At 42.3% G+C, this 21,241-nt stretch overlaps 1 protein-coding gene across 1 annotated transcript in view; it reads left to right on the forward strand.

The window, feature by feature from the left end:
- Nucleotides 1–683: 683 nt before the first annotated feature.
- CSMD1 (CUB and Sushi multiple domains 1) overlaps nucleotides 684–21,241 on the forward strand; it is a 1,229,803-nt gene continuing 1,209,245 nt past the window's right edge. The window contains exon 1 of the mRNA XM_045535313.1: nucleotides 684–798. Within this exon, the coding sequence (XP_045391269.1) occupies nucleotides 714–798 (85 nt within the window). The 5' untranslated portion in view covers nucleotides 684–713. The remainder of the gene's footprint in view (nucleotides 799–21,241) is intronic.

A 21,241-nucleotide genomic window follows, 5' to 3' on the forward strand; every position in this document is an offset into this window, starting at 1 on the left:
CCGGTGTGCGGCACGGGCTTCCCCCACCCGGGCGCCCAACAAGTCGTCTTCCTCAAGCCTGCGCGCCCAGGCGCCGGAGGCCCAGCGGAGCGCAGTCCTGTGCGGGGAGCCCGAGGGCCCGCGGCTGGGCTCTGTCTGGGATTGCGCCGTGCCCAGCCCCGTTCCCCTCTCTGTGGGTAGGGATGGTTGAGTCCAGCCGCCACGGCAGCGGCTCCTTGTGCCGCTAGCAGCCTGTCTTCTGCGCTCTCCGCCTTTTTCTCTCTAGACCGAATCTCTCCTCCCCCCGCGTCCCCCTCCCCGCATCTCCCACTCGCTGGCTCTCTCTCCAGCTGCCTCATCTCCAGGTCTCTCCTGGCTGCGCGCGCTCCTCTCCCCGCCTCGCCCCCTCCCGCAGCCTCGCCGCCTTGGTGCCTTCCTGCCCGGCTCGGCCGGCGCTCGTCCCCGGCCCGGCCCCGCCAGCCGGGTCTCCGCGCTCGGAGCCGCTCAGCCCTGCAGAGGCTCGGGACCCGATGCTATGAGAGGGCAGCGAGCCGGGCGCCCAGACCTGCGGGAGGCGTCGGATGCGCGGCGGGTCTCGGGACCGGGCTCCCTCTCCGGCTCGCCTTGCCCTCTGGTGATTATTTGGCTCCGTTCATAGCCCTGCCGTTCCTCGGAGGAGACGGGCGCATCTGCGAAGGGCCATCGTGTCGTGTGCGTGTGGAGTATCTGCAGACATGACGGCGCGGAGGAGATTCGAGTCGCTGTTCCTGCTGCTGGCGCTGCTGGTGCTGTGCGCGGGGCTCCTCACTGCAGCTAAGGGTAAGGCAGGCTCGCTCCGCGCCGGGGAGACAGCGCCCGCGGAGGCCCCGTGTGCGAACGCAAGTGTCCGTGCTGGGGACGGCAGGGGACAGAGGAGCTGGCATCCGCCGGGCGGTTGGTTCTCCATCGCCGACGCTGGGGAACGCGATGCCCGGGAGCGGGGCTTCCATCGCGCTCTCCCAGCCCTCCCCTGCCCCTCACCCCGCCATGCGTGCCCCTCACTTGGGCTCAAATGAGACGTCTCCCTTTCCTCGGCGCTGTGGGCGGTCGGGAGAAGGACCCTAAGGCGAGCTGGGCTGGAACTGCGCTCAGGCGGGGCGGCGTTGCCTCCTCCGAGCCATGGGCACGACGGGTCGGGGCTGCTGGGGGTGGTTCCCACGACTTTCTCCCCGGACCTGACGGCCTCGCAAGTTGGGGCTCTCTACCTGGGTTTGGTACCAACCCGCAAAGCTCCCTGCGGGCGGCTCCCCGCACCCATGCAGCCCATTCCCCTGTTCCTCCTTCCCCCTCCAACGTACTCCGCGAGCGATGAGCAGCTGCCTCTGCGAGGTCGCCCCCGCTCGCCTCTCCCCCGGACTTCGCTCCTTCCAAGTTGTAAGGTGCTGGCGAGGTGCGTGGAACAGGCGGGCAGTTCTGGACCCGCGTCCAAGTCAGAGCTATCACTGTGGGCGCAGGGTTAGTCCCCGTCCGCCCCCGGTGAGGGGAAGGAGTCCCTCTGGGTGGCTCCTGGGGCTGGGGGCTCTGTGATCCTAGTTTTCTCCTTGAAATGAGTTGGGGAATGTTTTCTCCTAACAAGCCTACAGGCTGCAACCTCGAGGCAGCAAGAGCTCCTGCACTTGTCCATTCTCTGGGAAGGAAAACAAGCCCCCTTTTGAGAGAGAGAGAGAGGAGAGAGAGAGAATATTGATTGATTTTCACATTGGAAAGTGCCTGCCCTCCTTTCCTCATTCTTAGCCTGCCTGGACGCTTCCTCTATCAATCAGCACTCCATCGCCAGACTCTCCTGGGAATATTAATATCTACAGAGATTTTTTTTTTCCTTTTTCTTTTTGAAGGATGGAGTCAATTCCTGTGATTTTTAATGGTCATTTGCTGTCTCCCTACATAAAAGTCTCCTTTCATCTCTAGATTCTTCCATTTTCTTTTTCACGCATTTCTTGTCCCTCCAGTGGTCCAGATTCACGGGTGATTGACAAGGCGAAGGAGGACTATGTCTGGCCCATTAGGAAACTCCGGATCGGCCTGGAGCGAGGAGGAGACATTTGCAGGCTGGGCTTCTCCTCCCCGCCGCTCGTCCCCAGGGCCGTCCAGGGTGGACAGGAGCTGGCCGCTGGGCACCAGCCCCTCCACACAGGCATCCGCCCTCGCAAAGGGGTGTCTGCGGGAATGCGCCCCGCGGGCCCGGGGAGCCCAAACAGTGGGTCTTAGTCGCCCAAGCTCATGGTCACTGGGGATCCGGGAGCTTCCCCGCAGATACCGACCCTCTGCTATCTATCTGCCTGGCTGGGTCCAGACGCCCTGCCCGGGCCGTGGCGCTGACACCGCCGGCGTAAGAAGCTGGCTGAACAGGGCCAGGCTGGCAGCGGCCTCCAGCCGCCCTGAACTAGCTGGGAGTTGAGAGGCGAAGCAGGAAAAGTCGAGGGTAAAGAGGACTGTGCCGTGGGACGTGTGCACGGGTGCGCGTAGCGCGGGGAGAGGCCAGGGCCAGCGGGCAGAACCCAGATTTGTTCAGCTAAGCCTCTCTGTGGGGAGGAAACACCTGCCACGCAACTCCGCAAAACTTCCCGCCCTTTCTCCTGTACTCAAAGCCCATCTGGGTCCCCGCTGCCTCTGTTTCAGGCAGGCAACTCAGCTTCTGAGCGCACTCTCGGTTCCCCCGAGTTCCGCGCGCTCCGAGCTCCCTTCCCCCGCAATTAGCAGAGGTTGCTGCGTGGAGACGGCGGCAGCCCTGGCTCGGCTGCTTAATAATCCGCACACGTGTGTGCCGGGCGGATTCCGCCCCCACGCGGGTGGGCTGCTGCGCCAGGCGGAGGCGGGCGCGAGGGTGCGGAGGTGCAGGCTGTGGGCAGAGGATGCTCTGGCTGATCTTGGGGCCGACGGGGCAGGGTGCGCAAAGTCCCGGGCGCCCCTAGGCCCTGATGGGCAGCGCCATGGAGGAGAGCGCCTCTGGCGCGCTGCAGGCCACAGATCCAGGCCGTAGGAGCCAAGGAGTAGAGCCCAGTGTCCCAGGCCGCTGGCGTGCACGGTGCTGGAGTGGTGTGTGTGTGTGTGTTTGTGTGTGTGCGCATTCGTGTGTGCACGCGCGGAGGGGGACCGGGACGCTCGGCCGCCACGCTCACTGCGCTATTGTCTGGCCCACGCGGCGGTGGGTGCGCGTTGCTTCTTAATTAACCCCAGCAGGAGCCGGGGTCGTGTCTCCTCCGCGCCCGGGGGTCAAGTGCATGCGCATGTGGCCGCGTGGGAAGGGGCTGTAGGCAGGCAGGAGGCTGGTGACGCCAGCATCGGAGTCGCTATGTGTGAGCCCTGGCAACTGGGGCGGGGTCGCATTCCCCTTGTCGAGCAAAGCGCAGGTGGCCAAGGTCTGGTCTCTGCCTGGGGGCGTCGGCTCCGGGGCTCGGCCCGCCAGTTCGGGGGCGACTGGGGGCGCCTGCGCGCAGTAGGGCTTTCCCAAGGAGGGGCGCTTAGGAGGGAGGGCGCCGGGCCATCGCACCGGCAGCTGCGCCGCGCGCCCAGGTGGCGGCTCCCGCTGTGGCGAAGGCGGGCGCAGAGTTTCTGATGCGTGGGGCGTAATTCGTGACCTGTTTGCGGAGTCGTGAGGCTGTAGGCGGCCGCAGTTGAGGTCATTGGAACCCGCTACCTTTGGTACCCGAGCGTCAGCTTCAGTTGATGGTGCTATGCTCTTCAGTGAAACGTTGGGATACCAGGAATTCGGTGTTGACTTCCTTTTTCTTCTTGATTATTGATGGTATTATAAAGGTTGTGTCCAAAGTGTGCGTCTCTATTTAAATGCACATTTTCACGGACCGCAGGAGAAAACATTTTCATCTAGTAAAGAGGTGGGGTAATTCATTCCCTGAGCGATTGCTCAGATCTAAGCCCTTAATCCAGGGCTGATCTGCCGGCTGTTTGGACAAAGTTTGCTCTCAGTTGTTTCTTGCATATGTGCAGCGACTGGAATGCAGGTATTTGCAGGCAATTAGTTACCCAGAGAACGTCCCAAAAAGGAGCATATATGACACCAGGAGCCCAAACCAGTCTCATTTTAGGAAGCCTGGAGGAGAAAAGTGGCGTGTTCATCAAACTTAGCAATCCTAACATTCACCAACCCACTCAGCAGAGATTTAAGCACAATTTGCTGAATTTCCACAGAACGCATGCAACTCAATGGCAAGAGAGAGGCCCTCCCGTATCTGCATGCTTCTGGTTGAGTTCTCTTTTTAAAAATTCATATCACCAAGAAGGATGTTAAGACCTTTAATTTGCTGATCAAATTCATTTAGGGCTGGGCGGCATCCCATGTATTATACTTTCTTCTAATGAAGCCAGGAAACTCCTGTGAATAAGAAGCTTTCACAGAAAGCCCCTAATCCATCATGCTCTACAAAGGTGGACCACTTAAAATGAAGTTAATATCTCTTTATTCGTGATTTGCTTAGCAGATCATGTCTTTTTCATTGCATTGTCAAGGGTATTACTATTATTATTGAAATTCGGAACTGTTTAGCTAAAAGCTCTCCAGCACTTCTAGGGCACCCATGTAGTTAGTAAGTTTGGGATTTTTTAAGTCCTTGAAAAGGTAAGCACAGGCCAGTCTTTCTTTGAAAGTGACAGGTTTTGTAAACGTCAATTGTAGGGCAATGAGGTCTCATCAAACAAGTCGAGAGAAGCAAACAGCAGGTGGTGGAGGAGGAGCGGAATTCCCCCGGGGCTGAAGCGTCTTGCTGGCAGGGGCCTCCTGAGGAAAGGGGATGGCTGTGTCCCCACTGGCTTTCTACTGGCCGGTCAAGCTAGATGAGACGCCAGCCACGGCGCTTCCGCGGCCCTACAGGCGAAAACAGCTCCTTCTGGGGGCAATGCTTCCTTAGTCTCCAGTTTATTGTCTCAACCACACACCAACACAGCTTTGAAAATGTCAAGAAAATGGTTCTGCTTCCTTTAAGAAATAGATAAACAAAAGCTCGGTGGCTGATTCGTGCTTATTGCAGAGGATAGACAGCAAATCCAGTGTAGACATTTCTAAGCTGTCAAATTGCAAATGGCATATTAAATACTCTATATTCCACTGAATTCTAAATGTGCCTCTGGTAGTTTTTCTGCTGAGCTCATAGTGAATATAAGCTATTACAACTCTCATACATGCAATTTCAGCTACACTTTCCCTTTGGCCTTTTTTATTTCTTCTGATTATGTTCATTTCCCTCTATAAGATAATTAAGGAGTCGCATGGGTAGTCTTTGCACACAGTAGATGTCAAAGATTTGTCTTCTTATATTTTAACTTTATTTGATTAATAAATCAGAAGAAGATATCTGAGTAAAGGCATAGATATTCTACCCTCTGTATTTGTACCTTTGGGTTGCATGGGGATATTAAAAAGCCTTCTGGCACCTATGCTGGGAGAGTAGGAGCTTAGACTGCAAGACCAGGAGTGGCAATGATTCAGTCAAATCAGTCTGACTCTGTGGTCTGGCCACCATAGCAACTAGAGGCAGATTTATTTTTATTTTTTATTTTTTTTTACAACAGTGGAACTGGCCTGGATATGCAACCTGAGACAAAGAAATAGATGTTTTGGCTGTGCTAAAGTGAATTAATCCTGAAGGAACTCAACCTTCTTACTTTGCCTTCAATTGCACAGCCACTGTGCTTAGCTTATTGGTTGTCCATTCCAAAACAAACTGTCAGTATAAAAATCAAATAATTGCATTTAGGTACTTATGCCTAAATACAAAGAAATAAGTTTTTTCCACAATGACTTTAAAATGACCTTATACGATCTTTGATTAATTTTTAGTTCTCTATTTAGGTTGGACTTTAGTTCATAGTACTGAGGTTGGTAAGCAACAGAATTAAACTTACCTTTATATGAAAAAAAATAGACAGGAATTGTATAATCGAGCCAGTTGAAATTGATTACAGGAGCCTTATGGACATAATGCACACCTTATTCCACCTCCCCCCCTCCTCCTCCAAGCAGATCAACCTCTTAGGATGCAGACAGAGTGTGAAGCACTTCTCTTTCTGAGCTCAGCTGCAATTTTCTTTAAACCATTTGTATCAGCCAGTAATTTCAGGGAGAGGAAAATACCATTAGTACTTTAGGGAAGTTGCTGGATCTTTCTTTATCCTCAAACATCTTTGTTCTATGGCAATAAGAGATTTCATCATCCACTAGATACCATGTCTCATTCACCTCCTCTGAATGTGTTGTAAACATTTCACTGAAGAAGAATAATTCAACAAATTAATTTGAGTCAGAGTCAGTGTTACTTTGACCCACAGTGGTAACATTTATTTTATTTTTTTTTTTTTTTTGAGACAGAGTCTCACTTTGTTACCCGGGCTAGAGTGAGTGCCATGGCATCAGCCTAGCTCACAGCAACCTCAAACTCCTGGGCTTAAGCGATCCTACTGCCTCAGCCTCCCGAGTAGCTGGGACTACAGGCATGAGCCACCATGCCCGGCTAATTTTTTTTGTATATATATTTTTAGTTGGCCAGATAATTTCTTTCTATTTTTAGTAGAGACGAGGTCTCACTCTTGCTCAGGCTGGTCTCGAACTCCTGACCTCGAGCGATCCACTCGCCTCGGCCTCCCAGAGCTAGGATTACAGGCGTGAGCCACCGCGCCCGGCCTGTGGTAACATTTATCTCCATCTAATATGACATGTGGATATTATAGAGATTTATACCATTTTTGTGTGAATTATCCAGATAATTATAAGCCACATGAGCCCCCACGGAATTGGAGCAGCTTTGAAAGAAAGATGTTCAGCATTTCTCCAAAGTGTTTTGGGACAACACTCTACCTTTTGTACTAAATATGTCTGTCACCTTTATCATTGTAGCTGTCAACATTATGATGGCCAGGTGTAGAAACAAACTTGATGTGCATAACAATCACTTGTTTCAGTCTTGATTCAATGTAGATTCCATGGCCTCTCACCCAAGTGATTCTCAGTAAGTTTGTTTAGGTTGGTGGCAGAAATCTGCATTTTTATTTAGCCCCTGTCCTCATCCTTAGGTAATTCTGAGACAGAGAATATGGATAATCTCACTTAGAGGAACACCACATTGGGTACTAGGTACTGTGATAAAATATGACTTCTGACTTTGAGATGGCTAGAGTGCTGTACATATATATATTATATATGTTAATATATATCATAGATATAAAATACGATACCTAATATATGCTTTTATCTATATAACACAAAGTATCTATATCTACATATATGTTATATACTTTATATAATATATACAGATAGAGTCTATTTTTGTCTCTACCTCCCTTTCAATAAAAGGCATCAAAATCTAATAAACTTTTCATGAATACTTCACAGACTAATTAGCCCACACTGATTTTGTGATGAATACACTATATCATGAAACTGTGCAATTAATTCATATTTCTTCATCATTAGTGCCTCCATTATCAGTGTTCATTATTCTATGCTGTCTAATCTTTTTTTTACAACAAAGCCAAGATTCGAACTTCTTGTCCATAATGTTTATAGTAAGGGAAGACTTCAAGACATAATTTACTCTTTCATATAAAAATACTGTTCCTATGAATTATTTTATTTTTTCTTTTAATGTTTAGTATACTCTGATATGATTAGTGTTATGTAAGAAAGAGCTAAATGTTAGATTAAAATTTGAATTATTTGGTGAGTGATCTCTAATGAATGAAAGCCTTTAAAATTAATTGTGAATTCCAAGCAGTCTTTTTGCAGATGCCAGGAGAATCCCTATGCTTTTACTCAGAGAAATTTGTTTCTCTTTTTATTTTTACCAGAAAGTGTCTTCATTGATCTCTTGCAAGGGAATAATTTTCGACCTGAAGTTGATATTTGTGTAAGGTATGTGAGGGACTCTCACCATTCTCCTTCCTATAAAAGTACACATCCTTGAAAACCAGTTACCTAACTGTGGTTCTTAAAACCTTGCCTGATGGCTGAGTGAATTTTCACTTCTGTTTTCCATCAGTAAACCGATCGTCAACACAACACACCTTTAACTGTTACGCAAATAGTAAGCGCCAGGATTAGAGAAAGTTAAATTTAGCTCCTTGTTGTGAAAATGAAGGGTTCTCCAGAACTAGATATTCACTTTTCTTTCAAAGAATGGACTTTAAGGGTATGTTCAAAGGCCTTCAACAATTTTCCTCGCTATGTTTCAACTACCCTTTTTATTTGGGTGGTGAGTGGAGTGCTTTGATGCATGATACAGCCGAGGCTAGTTAAGGCTTGCAGCCTGTGATTGCCACTTCTTACAAAGAAGAGGGGCCTTCACGTTTTTACAAGAAATTAACTGAATTGGGCAGATACTTTCTGTGCACTAGAAATGTAAATTTTGTTAGCATTAATCTTGCATTTCTTGTCCTGTCTCATTCTTTATCTTCTTTCTTTACAAAATATAGTTATTGTGGACAACTTAAGAACAACCCAGCTGTTAGAGTATTTTTTTGTTTCATGGTGTCAGCTATATTCCCAGGTTGCAGGTTACTTGTTCAACATGCATCCTCCATTTTACATGGAAACAATATGAATTTTGAAAATATAATTCTTAATAATTTTTAATGCAGATAATGTCATGAGAAAGTCAGGTGAGAACCATCATCTTGTTACTGTTAAGTGGAATTACTTTTATTGATTGATGTGTTTAAGTCTCTAGGTAGAATTACTATCATTTGGGGAAAATATACATATTTTTAGTCTATTCTGATCCTAAACCACGAAGACCCAAGGGCCAAAGAAGAGATTTTGGAAGTAGGCTCTTAAAAATTATTATAGTAATCTTTTTGCTCACCTGAAAAATCGTGGCATGTACCAGCTAAAATCACTCAATTCAGTGTAACTGGAATATGTGAGCACTTACTGTTCACTTACATCACATTTTTAACAAAGATGTTTAATTCTCTCAATGAGTTTCCCATTCTGACTTTGGATGTAAACTAAAATCACATGACACATTAATATTTATTCAAATATTAGCCCTATGTGATATAGACATTAAATGTCATGCACATATGGGAGGTTCTGTTGGAAATGCAAAGTTAATGGAGACTCAGAATGGAGGAGAAAGGCAAGAGGAACAGGATCCGTGAGCTGAGGGTGAAGGTGTTGAAGAGAACCAGCCTGAGGAGTGTCAAAAAGCCTTTTTTAATTTTTGGTAGCATAGTGAGGGCCACTTGAAGGGTTAGGCAGGTAAATGGACCCATGAACAGTAAGATTCAGTGGGGGTGCCAGGGTCAGCCTTCTCCGACATTCATTTATTGCTCTTGCAAGCTAAAAGGCCAGATGTGAAGGGAAATACACTACCGTGCTGGGACTATTTTCTGAAATATTCAGATATGCAACTTATCTTAGGCCTTCCTCCCTTCACAGCCAAGGGGTCCAATCTTTGAATGTCATGTATTTCATGGAAACTAGAATTTTTGAAATTTTTAACCCCCTCTCCCGACCCCCTGTTCTCTGATTGTTGCTTTTAGCTTTTACCATTCTGTAGTATTTTTTTTGCAATGCCCTCCAGGATGTAAGACTAGCAGAACACCGGGAGCGGAAAGGCACGTTGTGGTTTATTGGTGATGCCTATTGGCTTCTTAAGTGCTGCATGTGCTGCTTCTGTGGAATGTGGTGTGCTTTTCCCACACTGACTTTCAGAGTCCTCCATAGTCTGACTTCTGTCTGTCTGTCCAACTCCGTCCTTGCGACTTCCACTTAAAACCACGCACAACCTAAATGTGCCTTAGTTTTCCCGTCCACCTGTTCACTTTCCCTTGTTTCCATTTAGCCCAGGCCCACCCAGCGCTGAGTTTGCTTCTACTTGTCTCTCCCATAAACCGATCACCCAGTCTCCTCTTCATCTAGATTTTTTTGTCACGTGCCATGTTTAACAATCATTAGTCATAACATAGAAAACTGTAAATGTAGGGCCTTTTAAAAAGATTTGTCATTCTTGTTGGCTGGATCTGTTTTTGTTTGTTTACATCATTCTTATTTCATAAGTCTTAAAGTCTCGGACAATTGAAGGGCCCTTGCAACTCTCAAGTTGTCAGCCTGGTTTCTTACACAAACACTATTTCTTTAATCAATAAACAAATGTTCTCAGTCCAAGGATCTATTTGATTCTGTCCGTTATTTTTAGTGAGTCAAATGAATGTGTCCTAAATATTTTGTGAAAACACTCACAGAAGAGAGATGACCTAGGGAAGGTAGCAGTAATGATTTTTCAATTTCCTGCATATGACTTATTTACTAACATGCAAAGACTAGAGCTTGTTCAGATAATTAGCTTTGAAACTCTATATCCAACATATTATTTTGCCGTGATTATTTGGTTCACTCATGCTTCTTTTTCATGACTGTTTCTCTTTGTATACAGAGGAAGGTATCTAAGGTGTTTGCATTTTTTTTTCTTCCAGTGACAATAATTTAATAATATTAGAGTTTGTTCAGCAGATATGTCAGCCTTCAATTGTCATTTTGATCTTCATGACTATTTTATCTCTCAGCTTTTTAATTTAAAAGAATTACATAAGAGGATTATGGAACAAAGAAGAACTAATCAGTCTCCTTCTCTTACCACTGCAATTACAAAATTACCTTTCCTGTGTTCTTTGCTGGGAACAAGAGAAATGGAAGGGACACGTTGTCAGGTGTTGAAAAGATGAGGCATCTTCTGACCTGAAAGTATAAGAAGTATAAGGAAGCTGAACTTTGGGGTATGATTTATATCTCCTAGCAAATGTGTTTTTCTTTCAGTTTTTATGATGGATGGACAATAAGAGGCCCTTTTAAAAAGAGTCAGTATAAAAATACTATAAAGTGTTATATGACAAGTTGGAGCCACTATCATTTCTTCTTTTAACCTTTTATACTGTAAGAACAGAACCCATGAGAAGGAAGAACAAGTACATAAGTTAAAGATCTGGTGTCATTGTTTGCAGCCTTAAAATCAGAATAAGAAATTTGAGCCGCTTTTTTTTGCCCTTTAATGATAGTGCTCATTCTTTGTCCCAGAATAAGAAGGGATAGAGACAGAAAGCCGAAGGCATTTGTAGCGAGGTAATTTTATATCGTCCCTGTTCCCTATGTTTATCCTCTCTGCAGGACCAGATGCCACCAGGAACAACTCCAGAGCTAGAAAACAGACTTAGGTAGAGGCCAGGTTGGAGCCGTCTTCCACTGTAACAGTGTCTGTATCGGCCATTGCTGTGCAACATTGTTACTGCCGCCTTCACAGCTCAATACGACACACGTGTGTTATCCCCCACTTCCGTGGGTCAGAGGTCTGTGCCCAGCTTGGTGGGGACTCTGCTTATGGTCTCACAAGGCTACAAACACATGTTAGCTGGGACTTCATTCTCATCGAAGGCTCAACTGGGGAAAGATCCACTTTTAAGATTAGCAGGCAGTTGGCTCAATTCAGCTCCTTGAGGGCTTAAATTTTTTGCTGGCTCTTGGCCAGAGTTTACCCTCAGTTCCTAGAGGCCATGCACAGTTCCTTGCCACATGGAACTTCCCAACATGGCTCAAAGCCAGGGAAGGAGGAGTGTGTGTGAGAAAGAGACAGAGAGAGAAAAGGGGGTAGGGAGAGGGGGAGAGACAGAAAGAGAGAGAAAGTGGGGGGAGAGAGAGAGTGAGGATGGGCAAGTCAGGTGCTACAATCTTACATGTAATCACGTAATCCTGTGCACGTAATCATGTACATCAGCACGTGGAAGGATCATAGGAGGACCAGCTAAGAGTCTGTCCAAGACACGATTCTAGAAAAATAATATAAAAAGAACATTTCACAATCAATATGCAAAGGACCTAGGACTTGACTAAAAATAGGCAATAAGTATAAATGAGTACTTTACAGGATGAACAAACATAAATAATAACTGTGGGAAAAGATTCTCAAGCTTATAATTGATCAGAAGCATGTAAATTAAACATTGTTACTTTTCCTCAAAGCTTCTGTGACACTGTGCTTGGTAACATCGAGTTGTGGCAAGTGCTCAGGGAGAACACGCCAATACACTATTGTATATCTAGAAAAATGGGAGGTGGAGATAATTGGTCCATACCAATCAAAATTCTAAATTATCAGATATTTTAACCCAGAAATATGATACATCTGACAGTAAGTAATATGAGCTTGTTCATTTTAGCTCTTTCTAATAGTGAAAAATTGGACAGAGCTTAAATGGCATCCTCCTAAAATGGACAAATACAGCGTTGTGTAACACACTGTGTTGTCTGCATGAATGTGTTTCTGCGGTGAAGTGTTGAGTTGAAAATTCAAAATTGTATGTATATTTTGATTCCATTTTATGTAGTGAAAAGGCAAGTTACTTCTATACACACGTAAAAATATCTGCAAAGATGCACGCATCACAGTGTTGATACTTAAATCCTATTAGTTTTTTTAATAACTATGTCAAATGTCTCTAAATAAAATAATAGTTCTTAAAAAGGATTGCCTGAAAAAAAAAAAAACTCTAACAAAGAAGTAGCTCTTACTAGACCACATTGATGGGCAAAATAAAGATAGATTATAGGACTTTTGAACTTAATGTGACCTTCCAGTTTATAAATCCACATCTCTCATTTTATTTGTGTTAAGTATCTTGCTCAAATGCGTGGAGAAAACCAAGGCAGAGCTCAGTCAAGGAAGGCTATTTTTATTTTACCACGCTGCTCTCAGGAGAGCTCACCTTCCTCTCCAGGCCCCAGAGTCCACCTTCCGCCTGCCAGTCCAGACCTGCACTCTGTCCCCTCCCCGTGTCCTCTGTCCCCCCACCCCCACCTCCATGAGCGGCCGTGCCGGGCTGTAGGTACAACAGGAGCCGGACACTCTCTTCTGGTGGAGTCATACGAAGACAGCACTTGCCATTGCTCTCTGGGAAAAGCAATACGGCTAGGAAAGTTCTGGGCTTAAATTTAAAACCTAAGATTATCCTGGCAGCTGGAGAAGCACTGTGTTCAACCTTGAAACTCTGGAGAGAGTCCAGAGCCGTTGTTGGTGCTGCAGAACCCTCAGTGGGCAGGAAACGTGTTAAAGGATTTTGTCACTTTGTTAAATACTTAACTACAGTAATTTAGGTGAAAAACACATTGCTGTGCTATCATTGTGTTAACTAGTGAATATATGTTATGTCAATATAACTAGAATTATATGTTTGTCACTCTAGGATATTTAATTCTGAAGAACTGAGCACGTTAAATTTCACCACAATGAAATATTTTGTTAGAACTGATCAAATTAGTACAATTAGACAATTGCATTTTTAAATTTCTTAATGATTAAAATAAACTGAATGATGAAATGACTTTAAAGAAATGAGTGCCAGCACCTTATTTAGGTTGGTAGTTAACGTCTTATGATAGAAATAGTTCGCCTCTGTTTTCCCTGTGCTCAGGGGTCCCGGGTGGGGAGGAGGGCTGTGTAGAAAGGCCCTGCCTTTGACAGTGTCTGCTATGGAGCTAAATAAGCCGGAATTCAGTTTCCTCATCTGCTCCTCATAGTGTGGCCTTGGGAAATATCAAACTTTCTGACACTTGGTTTCCTTATCTTTGCAAGGGTGATGTGGGCTGAATTCAGTATTGTGAGGATCACTTGAAGAAGCCCAGGTAAAAGCACAGAGCAGTGCCTGACCCTTACTAAACTGAAATAAATGTTAGCAACTCCTTTATTACAGTAACTAAAAGATTAGACGCCCAAGTCTATGAGATGAGGCCTCAGAAGCAATAATGAAGTAAACCCAATTTTTCTGGAGAGAAATTATTTGTAAGGTGGAGAGAGTAATCGTTATATTTGGATATGATGAGTATTCAGGCGCTCGTTAGAATAATCCTAATACTATCTTCAGAATTTTAACTTCTAATCTTATCTTTGCAGAGTGGTTTTTGTTCTCACTTGGCTCTTCCTGAAGGAGGAATGAAATCAATTCAATATGAATATGAGTTAATATAGACAGCAAATAGTTAACAAAAGTATAAAACTAATGAGCAATGTTATATATAAAAAGTTTAAAGGCCGGTGATGGATGCACACTGCCCCATATCGAGAGGAACACCGATGTCGCAGTTGATACTGAATCCGTATGGAAGCCGGCACTTGGCTAACATTTACTGTGGTCAGTTCAAATACATATGGGAGACAGCTGACAAATTGCAGTGTTAGGAGGAAAAGACAACAGCATATGCCCTCATTCCACCACTTCAGAAAGCACTTGATACGCTGGTGCACTTTCTTTATGTTTATAGCTGACCAGAGAAATCTATCTCCACCTATCCTTAAGCACAGTTGCCCTGAAGTGGCACTTACTTAAATGAATATTTAATAAAGAAAGAGATCAGTAAAAATAATGTGTCATATACCTACCATATCACATTTATTTTTAAAGTGAAACTCATTTCCAACAAGGACATGCTGGACATGGGGTGGGTTTTTTTTTTTTTTTTTTTTAAATACTGACATAAAATACCATCTCACTTTATTTAGGATAGATGGGGGTCGGTGGTAGCAGATGGCTTTCAACACATGATGAATTTGTCTTTAAGTTATTTCTAAATTATTGGATTCTTCTGGACATACTTAAAAATTAACGTGAAGAGTTTTGTATGAATTACCCTTTATGCATGCAAAAGAGCTAACAACAAAATGATATGCAATAATATAGGAGCATTATGAAACCATTTTTTAATTAAGATTCTATTTAAAGACAATCTTTTTTTACATTTTGTTAAGATTCCTGCTTTACTTTAGTGTAATATGTAAATAGAGGAAATATACATTTCATGATCTATTAAAATAAACTAAGAGAAGAAATAGCTGTAACTTTTAAAGCAGCTACCCCATATATTTGCAAATAAATTGTTACAGGGAAAAATAAAATCAGGATTAATGACAGCCCTGTACTAATGACCCTTATGTTTAGGAAGTTGTTACCTGCAACTGAAGAAAAGCTCCCTCCCAAACCAGAAAGACATGAATATCCACAGTGCAACTGTTTCTTTTACAAGCAGATTTTCTCATAGTAAATAAAATTATTATTATCAGATACGGGCAATCTGAGCAACACAGGAAACAATATTTAATCCTTCTTGATTGCCTCATCTTAGACCACTCTGAGCTCCATGAGCAGTATCTGCTCTAGTTTATTTTTTTATTACTGCAAATAACACGTACATAGTTTATGACTGTCATAGGATCGCCATAGTCCTTACTGTGGAAACATTTGTCTACGTTTTTTGTCTACACCGGACATCAAATGAAGCCATGAAGAACTCATGGTGGGCAAATGCCCTGTGGCCTCCTTCTGTGGCTGTTGCCTCACTGCAGAGTAACCCCTGCTCTGCCCAGAGAGAGCACCTGGACCCGGAGCCTACAGGATGGGGTGTCTGGTCCAAACTGACAAAATCCTGCTTTGAGACCTTCTTGGGTCTCGGTTTCTTCATCTGAAAAAGAAGTGGTTTCATCCTTTTCCTTTTAGCCCTGACATTCTTTGGCTTCTGTTCCAAGTATAGTGGCAACCAGAGCAATCAATACTTAGAGGGTTGTAGCAAACAACCTGACTCCAATAAGGTGCTGGCAGCCTGAGGTAGAAGGAAGCCTTTGTCATACGTGTGTTTAATTTTTCTTTTTCTTTTCTTATTGCTAATTCAATTTACTCAATAATCCACAGTCTCTCTCTTCAGATGCTATACAGCAGATGCTTCCTTTAACTAGTGTTAAGTTGAAATTAATTACCCTTTGAGTCTTTTTTCCTGATATTTTCATAACCCCTTTGAAAATAAAAGTCACTTTGGTGAACTAAAACCACCAGGGCTTGGTTCCATCTTAATTCATGGGGGCCACTAGGTCACATAGCTGGTCTTTATTATGTGGACCTTGCCCTTCACAGAAGATAAATGTTTGGGGTAGAAGCCCTCTTTCCAGCTTGTCACTAGATGTGAATGCCTTCCAGGGCAGCTCTAGGGGAAACTATCTGTTTTCACAGGGTCTGCCCTATACAAATTTTTGACTTGAATCTACTGTCTAATAACTTTCTCTTTTTTTAAACCCCACCATCAATATTAACAATCATATATTATTTATGTGGAAGTTGATATGTTTGTAACATAGTCATAATGCTTAATAGGAGACAGCTCAATCCTGTATTTTATCATCTCATATTTTCCTGACAAAGACTTAAGGCTCAAAAAGTCACCTTCTCCTAGTCACGTGCTCTGGGCTGCAGAGCCAACATCAAGGGCATTATTCTTCGATCTCTTCCTTGCACTTAGGTATCTGAGTGTCGTCATTATTTCTGCTTGCCTTCCAACTGCACAGTCCTGCTACCATATGAAGAATTTTTAAAAAATCTATGTTGATGTTTATTTGTTATGCAATAAAATGTTGACTAGGGTCTTTTTTTGAAGATTGTGCACACTGAACTAACTCTCAGGTGATTTTACTTGAAATCCTTCTCCCGTGATAGCCATTCCCCTTCAACACCTAATTATGTGTATAGAGTGTGTATATGGAATCTAAGGATCTGTCAAAAAATGTAAATGTATCTTGATTCCAAATGTACATATTGGAAATAATCAAGGGAATCCTTTTAATGCTGCAGCGAAGTGCTAACTGGCATGCTAAACCTTGTGAGACTGCACTCTTCAAAAATAAAACCAATAAAACCGTGTCCAGAAAGGAAAATCTAAAATTTCTCCTTGCTTTGGACTGCTTCATTTTAAACCATTTTCCTTTCTAAAAATTACTTTTCCATTTCATTCCAGGAAACAGGCAGACTTTGGAGGAAAACGTTTTCAGCCAGGTGATTATGTTAGATTTCCTTTGTTGATAGGAAAGGGATAAAGTGTGGTCCTGTATCCATACTCAATGCAGAAGAAGCTAAGCCACCCTAAGTTTTCCTCTTATAACATCTGGGAGGATAAAAATAAATAAATGCCCCTCAGCAAGCCCATTCCCACAACATAAGCCTTGAAGAACTCTGCTCATGGGCAGAATAAAGAATTGGTATTATTCTTGCATAGAATGTACTTAATGGCACTTAGAAAATCTGTAGAGATACAAAATTAGTAAAGACTTTCAAGTAAATTTTATGTCTTTTTTTTTATGACAAAATCTCACTCTGTAGCCCAGGCTAGAGTGCAGTGGCATCATCATAGCTCACTGCAGCCTCAAACTCCTGGGCTCAAGTGATCCTCCTGCCTCAGCCTCCCAAGTAGCTGGGACTATAGGCAGGCACCATCATTCCCAGCTATTATTCTACTTTTAGTAGAGATGGGATCTTTGCTCTTGCTCAGGCTGATCTTGAACTCCTGACCTCAAGTGATCCTTCTGCCTTGGCCTCCCAGAATTCTAGGGTTATAGGTGTGATCCACTGCACCTGAGCAATCTTATGTTTAATTACAGGGATTTTTTTTTTTTTTGAGTTTTCACTACATCAGGAAGGAATAAATTCTATAGCATTCCAAAGAAGTCATGAAAGTTTCTTTGTGTTTATATTTGTTTTCAAAAGAACAGGAAAAATTTAAGTGCTAGAAAGAATTTTAGAAACAAAACTGGGGAGAGTAATGCTTCAGTACAAGCAAATAGTATTTACAAGTAAATTTCACGTATATTACTGAACTTATTTCAAATTTTTATTCAGTTTACTGTCTTTAACACCACCTATAAGTCAGATACTGTGCTAGTTTTTATGGACCTGAAGTGAATGAGATAAAGTTCTTGCTTTTAAGTATTTCATATTCCAATAAGGATGACCTTTCTCAATAATGTGATTAAAGTAATCCAAAAAAGTGTTCTGCAAGATACTGGATCAAAGAAACAGTACATATTTCTCAGTATTCTATTACATTTAATAAATGTACATACAATACCATGGATTTTCTTTGATTACACATTCTAGATAATTGATGTTGTATGCACTGTTTTGTCTTCTTTATGATATCCTTGAAAATATACAACTATAGCAGCAGTCCCTAACCTTGATACCAGACACCAGTTACATGGAAGACAATTTTTCCACAGATTGGGGAGTGATGGGTGGGGGAGAGGTGGTTCCAGGATGTTCAAGAGCATTACATTTATTGTTCAGTCAAACCTCTCTGCTAATGAAAATCTGTATTTGCAGCCACTCCCCAGTGCTAGCATCACCCCCTCAGCTCCGCCTCAGACCATCAGGCACTAGATTCTCATAAGGAGCCACAGCCTAGACCCCTCCATGCACAGTTTACAGCAGGGTTCCCGCACCTATGAGAATCTAATGCCCCTGCTGATCTGACAGGAGGTGGAGCTCAGGCGGTGATGCCAGCCTTGGGGAGCTGCTGTAAATACAGATGAAGCTGTGCTCACCTTCCAGTCCTCACCTCCTGCTGGGTGAGCTGGTTCCTAACAGGAACCAGGTACTGGTCCGTGGCCTGGGGGTTGGGGACCGCAGAAATATAGGATCAAATCACACAGAAAATTGAAGTGACTTTTAATTTTCAAAATGGCAACTGCCCTGGAGAGTTAATTTGCAGTATTTGTAAGTGTACTCTCCAAAAGTTGGGTTTCAGCACCTTTACGCATCGAGCAAACATTCCTGTAGCCTCATTTTTTCCCACATGTTGGGCAGCATTCAGGAGATAGGGTGATTAACAAGTCAAAACTTAGCTCCTAACTTCAAGGTGCCTGTAATTTAGATAGCTAGAAAATGTGCTTGTAATTATGCCGTCTCAGAAACAAAATTTCTTACCTAAAGCAGAATTTCTTTATTTAGAGTTCTTGAAAGAAAGTCAACGATTTCTTTTGGAATATCACTTAGTGTCCTGTTCTAGAGTTTTATGATTCCTTTAGGGGGAAAAAAATCTATACTTGTATACACTAAACCAAAGCATCTGTTCCTATAACTTCTGCATGTGTGGTCCTATTTCTGCCTGCAGGAACAGCCTATAATGGTATTAATATTACTTCTTCTTTCATCAGATAGTCGTGAAACAGATACTGTATCTCTTATCACCTCTCCTGGGCTTTTTTTTGCAACTTCCTTAAGACTTTCTTCAACTGTTGGCTGCTGCTTTGTAGATAAATGTTGATCACTAATAGCCATTTTTTACCTTCATTATGCATTTTTATGCATTATGTTTGTTCCCAATGAGTTGATTTTGTGGAAAATATGTCACAAATCATCGCATAATAGTATGTCTGAGCTAACAAGTGTTTACAGGCCGTTTCTCCTGAATACAAATTACGCAGACAAGTTAACTTCTATTTAAATTCTGTGTTTCCACTTTAATAATGGAAATGTTATTAATTTTAGAGAAATATGACATAAAATTGGCAGTATTTGTATAAAGAATGTGATCATGGAAAACAAATTATATATATTTTTTCAGAATAGTTTTCAGTCACATGTTTTCAAGGAAGTAAGAATGATACTATACATTTTTTATGCATGCATTTGCAATTAGAAATTATAGTTGTTGAATGTGTGGTAAACATAGCCTACTGCTAAATACATTTCTGGCTTAAAACTCAAGAAATTATGTCAGATAAAAATAAGTCTTTCATCCTTTCCTTCTCTAGTCTCATAATAATTATGGCAAATAGCACCTGTGTGCCAACTTTCCTTTCAAAAGATTAGGATTATGGAAATGTGAATATTTATAGTGTTAGAGAAAAGTGTTTCTTCTAAACATTTCTTCATAAAGCATTTCTATTTCACCATAGAGTTGGCAAGATTAATTATTTTGTAAGATCAGAGTTAATTCATGATTTGACGATGAATATGGAGAAAATTTATGTTGAAAGTATTTGTAAGAGGTTTTTGTAAAAATATTATTTAACCACTTTATCAACTTATAGGTGCTTGATATCATTAAATCTTATTTTTAAATACATCATTTTTTATGTCAGCTTATTCTTAGTTTTTGAGCTCAAAAACTATAGATAATAAGAGTTGGAAGGGGTCTTTGTTTGAAGTCTTAATCAGAGTTATGAAAAAAATAAGATACAGAAAAATCACAGACATAGTTAAGACCAAAGTTAGGATTAAAGCTCAGATCTTCTCAGACATTTCTTAGTCTAGTGCAACTATATTCTTCCCTATAAGGAACTGTATATAAAGTTCTTCTTATTATTTTTTGAACATAACAGGTATCATCAGTGAACATAGAAATGCAAAGTAAACCCAACCTTTATTACATAAAATGCATTGTGTTCCATTTCTTTCTTAGTACTATATTGAAAGTGCTTTCTAAAATGTATAATACTTTTATTTTGGTGATTAGAACTTGGGTATTATCTTGTTTTGAGATTCTGTAATTGGAAAATTAAGACTCTTCTCTGGTTTTAGAAAAAAATGCAGAGTCAGCATTGTGAGTTAAAATAGCATTTGCCAGGCTATTTATTCATAACTTTTTATTTAAATGTTTTATAGTATATTTAAGTCACACAGACTTTCCATTATTTCATATAGTAGATATATTTCTGGTGGGAAAAAAGTCAAGATCATTAGTATTGTTCATAGTGTGCATCGCCCAAAGTAACCATGATAAACCAGATAGTTCAAAAAACACAAAAGTTTAAAGAAAAATTTTATTAAAGGAGAACAGGATTATAACTGAACTCCATAAATGGCTTGTTACATTTTATTCACATAGAGCATCTTTTAAGAATTATGTTTTAATGTTGATGAAGATAAAAATAATGACAATATTAGCAATAAGGGCTAATATCACTTTTTGAACCTTTTTGTTCTCACTGCTTTAACACACACTCCCCTGCCACATTTACTCATCTCTGTCGTACAGACACACGATCTGCCATTTACAGGCAGATCCAAAGCTTCACAACTTACCCACCTCTCAAAGTGAGTGAATGGCAGAATGGAGAGTAAGATTCAAGTCGAAAGTCAAGCTCTCCCACTGCACTGTGCCTCAAATGACAAAGTAGAATGCCCCTTCTCCATTTTAGAGTGTTTTTCCATACAATTATTTTCTATATTGCTTTTATGTGAAATATTGTCATTTCCGAGTTCTATTATTGAGCACTAAGTTGCATTTAGATTCTTAGGTATTGAAGAAGTAATTAAAGTATGGACTCCGGAAAGCATGGTAAATATCTAAAATACACAAATGTTTTATATTTGTGTCCAATTTTGATCATAATAGACTTAAAAATAAAATCTCAATTAAGTAGCTCTTTTGGTCTTTATTTTGACACATTCATAGTAATATTACTGT

This window comes from Lemur catta, chromosome 22 (genome assembly GCF_020740605.2).
Source record: "Lemur catta isolate mLemCat1 chromosome 22, mLemCat1.pri, whole genome shotgun sequence".
NCBI lineage: Eukaryota > Metazoa > Chordata > Mammalia > Primates > Lemuridae > Lemur > Lemur catta.